This window comes from Acartia tonsa, chromosome 9 (genome assembly GCF_053477335.1).
Source record: "Acartia tonsa isolate MP-2025a chromosome 9, ASM5347733v1, whole genome shotgun sequence".
Classification (NCBI taxonomy): domain Eukaryota; kingdom Metazoa; phylum Arthropoda; class Copepoda; order Calanoida; family Acartiidae; genus Acartia; species Acartia tonsa.
In genome coordinates, this window is record NC_137268.1 from 42,501,374 (window position 1) to 42,511,510 (window position 10,137).

The following is a 10,137-nucleotide window of genomic DNA, read 5'->3' on the forward strand; positions in this document are numbered from 1 at the left end:
GGGGGGAATCGGGGAGGGGGATTTAAGATTTAGATATTGAGATATCACATATCTGCTTTCTGTCGTCATATCAATCTTATTCAGACCACAAAACTTGACCAAAAAAGGAAGACTGGTGCTTTAAAAACCATTTTTATTGTTAAGGCAAATTCTGGAATAAAAAGGGAAGATGGTCATCAAGTTGCATTTTTTAAGAAGCATATATAAGTTTCTTTAATAATGCCTAATCCCTGTGTGGGCTAACCTGTTACCAAGTCTAAACAACTACATTGATACCTTTGCTTTGAAACCAAATCCTCTTGTTTTTTTCGTTTCTTTTAAAAAAACACTGGAGGATTTGTTTGCTTCGTTGGTTTCTTTGAAGGAAATTGTCTGATTTTTATAATTATTTACAAAAGTTATTTTTTAGGAGAAATCAGAGGGCTGATCAGTTACAACAGTTAATAGTCACCTACAGTATAGTTGCAAAGATATAAATACTCAAATATATAGTCTCAAAAGACTTGCTTATTATTCAAGAAGCATAAAGAAGGTTCCTATTATAGTTTATGATAGTTAAATCATGTACCTATATATATTGATCAGAACTATTATCTTCAGAATAGCTGCTAAAATCATATTTTAGGGAGAACTTATTTAGCATTAATTCTACATTGTAATATTAGTAAGTAATCATCAATTTTAAATGATAAGATAGTTTATGTATGTATGTAGAGTACTCTAAGTACATTGGTAGATTTTTTAATAGATAACATCTCGGCTCGGCAGGAGCGCGTAAGCCTTTATGAGCTATACAAAGCCCAGCTGTTTTATAGTTACCCTTTAATTTTGTATTTTTTAATTTATCCTAATTATAATCTAATAATTATAACTAACCAATTAAGGGTGCATATATAGTGTTTAATCTATTTAAGGGTGTAATGTAAATGAAAAAAACTGTTTCAATACACAAAACACACTACATAATGCACAGATCATAAACATATAATATTGTCTTTCATATGCACAATTAAAGGGTTACCATCCCCCCTTTCTAAATAAAGGATTACACTTTCACAATATTTATGGGATTTTTTATTTGAAATTGTTCAAATGAAGTTCCCTAACAAGGCACAAAATACATTAAATATTGATATGATATTATTAAAAATTAACAAATAATGAGTCAAAAATTAACAAATTATGAGTCACTAAGGTAGTAAACAAAAAAGTAATAGCATAGACAAATTCTTTTATTTGATATATTTGCAGATTACCCCAACTAAACTAATAATCAAAACAGTCTTGATAATAGAAAAATTAGAAATATATTAACTTTAGAATAGAAAGGAAATTAACTGATTTTAATGTAGGATTAGGTAGGTAATTTTTTTACTAGTAAGACTATTTCAACCCACTGAAATTATCCAAAACATGAAATTAACCCCATTGCTTAATCAATATACTCATTAGAAATAATCAAATGTACCTAGCTTAGTTTGTTGATGATATATAACTATGCAAGCTTAATTAAATATGTATACTCAAAAGTAAACAGTCATTCATAAATAAGTTTAATTTTAAGGCTCTGATTTTATGTGCAATAATATTAAATCTTTTAGCATTATTAAGTAATTTTGAGAAAGTTTAATATTGTTTTAAAAAGCATCTGTAACATTAAAACTTCTGAATTTAATTAATATTATGTTAATATTAATTTTTAAACAAGCATTATTTACACATTTTAAAGATAACAATTAAAGCAGCTTAACAACAAAGAAAGCAAATATTATATTATATAATATGAATCTTAGTTTAGTAATGAATCTCAAGTTAATAACATTTTGCAAAATTTTTAATAATTGCAGCTAGAAACATGATTTTTATATTTATAAGTTTTAAGGATTTTTTTACATTTTTTGTCTGATGATTTTTACATGATTTGATTTTTTAATCTAAATGTGATTTTATTCAATTTAAATTCTTAAATGTCTTCCTGTATTTGGTCAATTTAATAAGGCTTTAATTAAATTTTAGTGCTGTAACTCTTTTTTTAAGTTGAATTCCTGTAGTTTTGGTTTCAAAAAGTGTCACAACCCTTTATGTTTTGATTCGCTCTTATTTATTCTGTTTATTTATTTTAAATAATTTACTATAAATTATAACAAAATTGATTTGACTATATTTCTAAATAGTAGAACAACAATAACAAGTTATAAATCATTAAAAAGGATACTTAGCAAATGAAATTGAAATTTTTAATTTACTTTAAATTTCTGTGATATTTGATTTTTGTATTATAATCAATTTATATAGGTATAAGAGTGGGGGGGGGGGGGGAGTTTTGACACATTTGCGTAAACCTGGCACCTAGGCTTTATCTTTGGACTGAGAGGATAGGTTATTAATGATAAAATCATTCTTATATGATGAATTTCACGAAGTTTTAAGATTTTTTGGATAGGCCTCCAGGTTCCGGAGCTCCAGGCCTCCAGGTGGCCAAATGTGTCAAAACTTCACCCCCCCTTGATTTCATTTTTTGCGAGCAAACTAGTCTTTGACAACCTCTAGTTATAGAGTAGATGCGCTACTAAAAAAAAAATTCAGATGCTTAAGCAAAAAGAACTGATACCAAAGAATTGATTTATTTTGAGGGTTTTTAACAAGTTTATCTATTTTTTTCATTATTTTATTATTTGTATATGCAAAAAAAATAACTGAATATCAAAACTTACAATGTGTAAAAAGATTTAATACTCTACAAAAGATAAACTTGCAAAGACTTCTTATTGTGATATTTTATTTTATTAAGTTGATTTTAATTGTGATTTATTTCTATTATATTATATCTCTCTTTATCTTTTTTAAATTTTTAAATATAATTTAGTTCGAGTAATTAAGTAACAAACCCTTATGAATAAAATAGTTATGTAAATAAAGCAGTAGCTTCAGTTTTTTTAGTAAACAAAATTTAATCCACCCCATTTAAATTAGGAATACATGATATGTAAATGGAAGGTAAATTAAACTTACCCCAATATCCAAAATAAATAATTTTTGCTTGATAACTTTTCGTTGTTGTAAAGACAGTATGTGTAACTATTAATTGGAAGGAAGGACAGGAGAAAAGATTAATTTATCTTCAAGTTACCAATCTTTGTAATATCAAAATAGTATAATTAATCTCTGCTGTATTTATAAAGCTTTATCAGGGATAAGGTAAAGATTCTAAATCCTTATAAAATATAGAACACAATAATGTTAGATTTTTAATAACCAGATTTATTTCTATAGAAATGGATGTAGAAGACGTGTGAGAGATTCTCGCATATCCTGATAAATTGTTTCTCCCATCTGGCTAATTTAATGATTATTCAAACCCCTTTCATGAACATGGAGGAACGTATTGACCAATATTCTAAACTAACTATAGTAGCCACCTAAAGTGACATGTACCCTCCTTTAGCTATTATTGAGGGAGGTTTATTTCAGACAACAAGAGGTGTGTATTTTTAATAGTAAGGAGGAATTTACCCCCCTTAAATTGGCAGGAAGGGTAGATACACTCCCCTTCTACACGCCTCTGTTCTATATCTATTTCTATAAAAGATAAGATTAAGATATTATTACTAATACAATCTAAAAAATTAAATTATTACAAATAAAATATTATCTTCGGCTGTTCTGTTCTATTAATTATACCAGAATCTTTATCACAGTCTCTGCACCTAATAAAATTATTGTAACGCATGCAAGCATTAACTTCAGATAAATATAAAATGGACACGTGGATGAAGCTAAATTCAACTCGTAAGGGTCATGATTCTCTTGCTAGGAAAGTTGATTTTATTTGTCTGTTTGTAGCATAAAATCACGTTAAACCGTTAAACCAATATGGGTCTCCTTTACAGTGTAGCTGCTTTTAGGTTTATCAAAGGTTTTTAAATATTTTGGGTAAGGTTATCTCCACCCTCCAAATCTATATAGCTCATGGAGAAAATTTACCCACCTCCTCCACAAAAAATATTTTATATTTTTTTAAAAAACTAGAATTAAAACTGACTCCCCTTTACTTTCAAATTGTCTGTTGAGGTATATAGGAGCGTAGCAGGAAGTTTCCTTACAGCTTTCCTCAATAGTGAAATCTTGGGCAGTAGTTTTTTTAAAGATTTCCTGCAACTTTTAATGTATTAATTGCATAAAGGCCTTAGAACAATTATTTTCGAAAAAAATCAACAAAAAATACTCAAGATTGTTACAGTATGGATGTAAGATAGTTGTAGCTTGGCATAGTCAACCAAGGTTAGTTAAACAATTCTAATATTTTATTTTCTCTTATATGTTGTTGCATGTATGTCATTGTCAATGGCAGTTCAGTCTCATTCAAGTTATTCAAGCATGTACGAACTATACAAATGGAACGAAATATATAAATATTGGGATTAGTTGTCTGGATTATACATCTATACTTGCTGACAACAAAGAAGATGTTTTGTGAATGTATTAATACTGTCAAATTCAACTCGAGCTCGAACTCTCATACCCTTAAGTCAGAGTGTTACCACTGGCACTGATCTTTAATGCCTCCAATTTTCAATAACGTAAAAAAGAAAAAAGCATAGGTAGTTTAGAAGTATAAATATTTTTAAAAGTACCCTTTATAACTAAGCTATTATACAAAAATGTATTTAGATGGTTTTCACAATTGGAAGATACTCTAAGGCTTAACAGAAAAGTACTAAGGTAAACTTTTAATGTACAACTACACGTTGTTCTACAAAGAACAATGGTACATTATATTTAGTGGTTAAAACGTTTGGACACTCAACCCAATGAACCAACAAATCAAAATTCAATAAGTCACCAAAATTATTTAGTCAACAAATATAAAAACGTTATTTTAAAACTTTGAGGACTAGATAAACCAGGGTTGACATAAAAAAAACAAGTAAAAAACCCAAGTTGGGTTTTATTGGGTTTTTTAACTCAAAAAAACCCAAAAAACGGTGTTTTTTTTAAATGTACCTTTTGTCGATAATGTTAACTTTATTTTGACTCATAAGGAGTACTATTTTCAAACAAATAATAGAAATTATAAAAACATTTTATCTCAAATATTGTATAACTGCATTTTAACTGCTTATTTTATATATAAGTTACGGAATGTCTGTCTATATGTACCAAAATAACTCCCTAACCACTTTTACAATTGGCTTCTCACGGGTCCATTGAAGATTTTTAACTACCCTGGGGGGGGGGGCAGATTTCTCTTAGGAGATTTGTGGTGCCCTCCCCCAAAATTGGAATAAACCTTCCCTGGACCTATTAAAAGCTACCCTGTACAGGAGAACTATACCGATTCAGCGGTTAGCGAGATCCTATGGTACAGACAAACATCCTGTTACTTTATAAAAATGATTTAACCTTATATCTTAAAATTCTTAGGTAATAATCTTTAGAAAACAATAAAACCCAAAAAACCCGGATTTTATTAATAAAACCTAATGGGTTGGGTTCTTTAAAAAAAACCGGGTTTTTACCAACTCTGAGATAAACAGCCCATTATCTCCCTGGTTTTGCTATATATTCTTTGTAGACAATTCAAGTTTCATGATGGAACAGGCATTTTTTTCTGATAAATTTTTAACTAAGTACCTATTTAATTGTTATATACCTATACTTTATAAGAAAAATTAATAGCAATTAATTTTAAGGTTTGGAACTTTTGTAGATTCTTTGAGATCAGCTAGTAAGATGGCCATTTCAAATACTCATGATCATACTACAAGGTAGTCTATTTTATCCTATTTCAAGAGGTTATTTTTGTTTTGTTTTAAAAACAATGGAACAATTTTTTAGTGCTTTTCAGAGTAGCCTCAAGTATGGTGTATAAAAAAAGTTCTTATTTACTAATAAAAACAATTGTATTATACTTTACCTAATGATTAATAAATACTAGGTATATTTTTTTATTTGGATAAAAGCATTAATTTTTTTTTGTTCTTTTGACCTAAGTAAAGTGTTTGACTCTCAATTGCATCTATGGGCAATGTTAACCTTCCCTTTTCATAGTTTAATGAAGTCATTCAGTTCATTTTGGATTTTTTCAAGAATGACAAAAAAGATACATTACCTCCGTTTACAGCTAAAAAATAATATTTTTTCTTTGTTTCTCATTATGAAAGTTGAAAGCATTCAAGAAAAATGGAAGCACAAGAAGCATTAACATTTTTTATTTTAGAGTTTTAGAAAGCTTGTCACTATTGGCTAATTCAGTTTATCTGTTCACTGATCATCTCATAATCCTACATGCATCCAGGTATTCCAGAAATAATATAAATAGTTTTGGATCATTGAAAGAAAACGAAGTAGTTGGTTTCGTAGCATTTTCATAGTAGCTTTTGATTAGTCATTTAGGTTAGGTAAATGTTAATGATTGTCCCGTATGGTTAGAGCCCCCCAGTGCAGTGGCTAGAAATAGGCAGCTCGTACCAATAACGAAATTAATTCGGAAGAAAATCACGAAACCTATATGTGTTTTTCACCTGTCGTTGGGGGGCAACACATCGTAAAATTGACGACCTCTCCATTTGCCCCCCAAATATTATTTTTGATTTATTTTGCTTGTTGGTTATACCTTATTCCTGAGAAATAGGAAAAAAGCTACTGTGAAAATACGACGAAACCCGCTACTTCGTTTCCTTTTCATGATTCATATTCTTTAATTAGGTACTAGTATTTGTCCATTAAAATTTTAACATATGGGTGAACATACTCCGTTTAAGGAAGTTGCAAGCATGCTTATTTTAGGACTGGTTTTAAAAAGTATCCAAATAAAAAATTAGGATCTACTGCAGTCCGCGGTAAAATATTGCTGGTAACACAATTTTCCAAAAATCTATGAATTTTAAAGGCTGCTAGCTGCCAAACGGCTGAACGTACAGATCATGCCCGCACACTGTTTTAAGCGGCATAAGAAGGCCTACAAATAATCTGGAATAGCCATAAATCAATAATGCATGATTATCTCACAGTGCAGAGAAATGCGCGAAAAAGACCTATTTTACGCGTTTTTTCTTCAGTGAAGCTTTCCCTGTGCATCATTGGATCTTGGCTATTCGAGATTATTTGTAGTCCTTCTTATGCCGCTTAAAATGGTGTGCGGGTATGATCTGTACGTTCAGCCGTTTGGCAGCTAGCAGCCTTTAAAATTCATAGATTTTTGGAAAATTGCGTTACCAGCAATATTTTACCGTGAACTGCAGTAGATCCAAAAATTATATACAGGTTGACCCACGTATAGTTTTTTGTTTTGTTTTTAACACTTGCTAGTTGTCCAAAACAAGTAATTTAGGGGATTTAGCGATCAAGAACCTTCTTAAATCTTCATAGGCTTTTAATTTAGATTGTTAGAAGTGGACAAAGCTAAATGGTCAAAAATTTCTAATCAGTTCTGGTGCTTATCAGTTCTTACAAAACTAGGTTATATTTTAGTTTATTTCATAAAGCTAACCTACTTAATGATTAAATCTTTGAGTATTATCTTATTAGGGTCCTATGACAAACACAGGAGTCCCAAACGTCGGAGTGGACAAACGCAGGAGTGGACACTTAACCTAACCTATTTTAGACCATCTTATAGGTTTTTTAAATGCCTAACCCCTGCTTATTTGTACATTCATATCTTAACCTAACCTAATCTGCATAGAAATTCGTACTTAAATTAATATTTAACACTCCTGCGTTTGTCCGCTCCGACGTTAGGGACTCCTGCGTTTGTCGTGGAACCTTATAAAAGGAACACAATTACATACATAAGTGACAATAATGCTCAGAAGTAACTACAGTATATGCTTTCAAGTTGACTGTTTTTTTCTTGTCGTGTCGATGTCACTTGCGCCATTCTGGTGGGAGCTGGGTAAGAGATAGACCCTAGTATTTTTTAGTTTTCTCTTTGTTATGCCAAAAGCTTTCTACGGACACCTTACCATCCAAGGTTGGTCTTCTATAGCTCCTCTGGTGACTCAACAAGTTCAAACTTGGATTTAGTTTTCGGTAACTTTGAAAGCCTCCCACTTCACTGTGAAAGGAATATAGTATCCGTTTAAATTTAGATTTGAAAATAGAAGTTGTTCTTCAGGGGAATTGCAGAATTATATCCACTAAAAAAATTACTTAAATTTGGAATATGAATTAAGGAGCCTGTTTAAAATGGACATATCTTGAATTTTAATAAACACATAAATAGACACAAATACATAATACTTACTAGTTAAAATTTTTTAGCCTGTGATATTATCCAGTTATCTAAACAGCTAATGAAATACTCCATGGATATCATAAGAGGACATTTTCAACAATGTTTAAAGGTTCTTTAATTTTCAATAGATTATTTTTTAAAACTAAACATTTTTAAAACTCGTTATTTGTCACTGCCCTTTTTTTAAGTATGATTTTTTTTATAATTCTAGTGTATTTAACAAAATATTCCTGAAGGCTGCTAGCTGCCAAACGGCTGAATGCATATGGCATGCCCGCACACCGTGTTAAGCGACATAAGAAAGCCTTTGAATCATCTGAAATAGCCTAGAACCAATGATTAACAGGAAAAGCTTCACTGTAGAAAAAAACCATAAAACAAGTCTATTTCGCGCATTTATGTGCCGTAAGAGATAACTGTGCATAATTGAGTGATAACTATTCTAGTTGGCTTTGTTTTGTCAGTTAAAATTTTGTGCGAGCATAATCTATGCATTCCACCATTTGGCCGTTAGCAGCCTTTAAAGTTCCTAGATTTTGGAGATAATCGTTACCAGGAACATTTTACCGTGAACTGCACTAGATTCCCTTTTTTTTTGTTAATGTCTATTTATTATGAATTCAGGATGTAGAACCTGTAGCTATTAGCATTGTTAAAAATATGATGAACATTATACTTCCTCTGGCTGCATTAGGTAAAATAAACCTATAAATGTGTTTTCAATTCAATTGTTAGCTTTAATCATTTTTGATCGTGTCGGGCAATAAAGAGATTTCAATATCGTGTCTAGCTTTGTGTTACAGATTTAAAGCCAAAAAATTATCATACTTTTCTCTAGTTGAGATCTAAAGGGAGAAGACAATGGCCCTCAAATTGATGTACATTTCCCATGATGATTCACAATATTACCCCTTCTGTAGATTAAAATTGGTGGTTGAAACGTTTAACAACTCAACTTAAAGAATCAACGAATCAAAATTCAAAAGTCCTCAAAGTGGTTGAGCCTAGAACTAAGAAAGTATTATGTATTATTAAAACTTTGAGAACCAGTGTAATAAACAGCCCATTGTCCCATCTCTCTCTGGTTCTCGAGCTAATACTGCAATTCTAAGTTTCACGTCTAAAGAGTTGTTCATAACTTCATATTGAAATTTTTTTAAGGGTATATCAAGAATAAGACTTTGGTTGGAGTATGTGGAGTTGGTTCTAGTTACTTAAATCTACATTCTATGCTCAAATAATAAACTACATGTTGATTGTGAAACACTGTGATATTATTTCTTACTGTATTCTATGTGATAACTGTTTTGTAGATTGACAATTTGACATGTTATTTTTACTAACATTTGATAATATTAAATATATTTTAGGATGATATTAATAAAACTACTTTTTAAATGCGAACCTTTTAAAGATAAGTTAATAAACTCCGTAACGGACTGTTAATACAGAAATGTAATATGTACACTGAACATCTGAGGTGGATTCTTTAAAAAAATTGCCCCTCTAATCGCTTAGTGGGGCAAAATTGTTTTCGTGAAAAATCCTCCAAAATCATAAAATCTACAAAAATTAAATAAAATCTTATGTTAATAACCCTTCTATGATTTTGTTTAATTTTTGTAGATTTTTAATGTAATTTTGGTGGATTTTTCACGAAAACAATTTTGCCCTACTAAGCGATTAGTGGCGCAACTTTTTTTTAAGAATCCACCCTGCTCTATAATTAACACATGATAATTATTTTATCATAAAATAAATATGGGAAAAAGTTAAAAAGGAGCATGTTCTAAATGGGCGTAAGGACTTTCTGGCGACGATTAAAGAGTTGCTATGCTTTTTAAATTTTACCCAACTGTCATAAGAATTATCATGCAAAGTTTGGAATCGACATGTTA

General features: G+C 30.3%; 2 protein-coding genes across 3 annotated transcripts in view; both read left to right on the top strand.

Annotated features, from left to right (window-relative positions):
* The window catches only part of LOC145328996 (BLOC-2 complex member HPS3), a 22,466-nt gene extending 18,707 nt beyond the window's left edge, over window positions 1-3,759 (top strand). The window contains exons 34-35 of one of the 2 annotated variants that reach the window (XR_013882747.1): window positions 410-3,198; window positions 3,699-3,759. Coding sequence is in view for 1 of the 2 variants with exons in the window: in XM_080172989.1 (XP_080029115.1) it covers window positions 410-476 (67 nt within the window). In the remaining variant the exon portion in view is untranslated. Of the gene's footprint in view, window positions 1-409 lie in introns of both variants that reach the window. The other variant, XM_080172989.1, reaches the window with a different exon arrangement.
* Window positions 3,740-9,637, top strand: Pex11ab (peroxisomal biogenesis factor 11ab). Its single transcript, XM_080172991.1, has 9 exons — window positions 3,740-3,812; window positions 4,229-4,281; window positions 4,672-4,722; window positions 5,694-5,768; window positions 6,221-6,298; window positions 7,385-7,461; window positions 8,266-8,348; window positions 8,864-8,933; window positions 9,401-9,637. The coding sequence occupies exons 1-9, from the start codon at window positions 3,759-3,761 to the stop codon at window positions 9,478-9,480; spliced, it is 621 nt and encodes a 206-aa protein (XP_080029117.1). The 5' UTR covers window positions 3,740-3,758; the 3' UTR covers window positions 9,481-9,637.
* The last annotated feature ends 500 nt before the right edge of the window (window positions 9,638-10,137 follow it).

Bases quoted from the DNA above. Each gene is read 5' to 3' on its own strand.
- Pex11ab (XM_080172991.1), top strand. From the start codon at position 3,759: ATGGACACGTGGATGAAGCTAAATTCAACTCGTAAGGGTCATGATTCT. The intron at 4,723-5,693 runs GTAAACTTTTAA...ATTAATTTTAAG, and splicing joins CTTAACAGAAAAGTACTAAG to GTTTGGAACTTTTGTAGATT. The intron at 5,769-6,220 runs GTAGTCTATTTT...TTTTTATTTTAG, and splicing joins ACTCATGATCATACTACAAG to AGTTTTAGAAAGCTTGTCAC.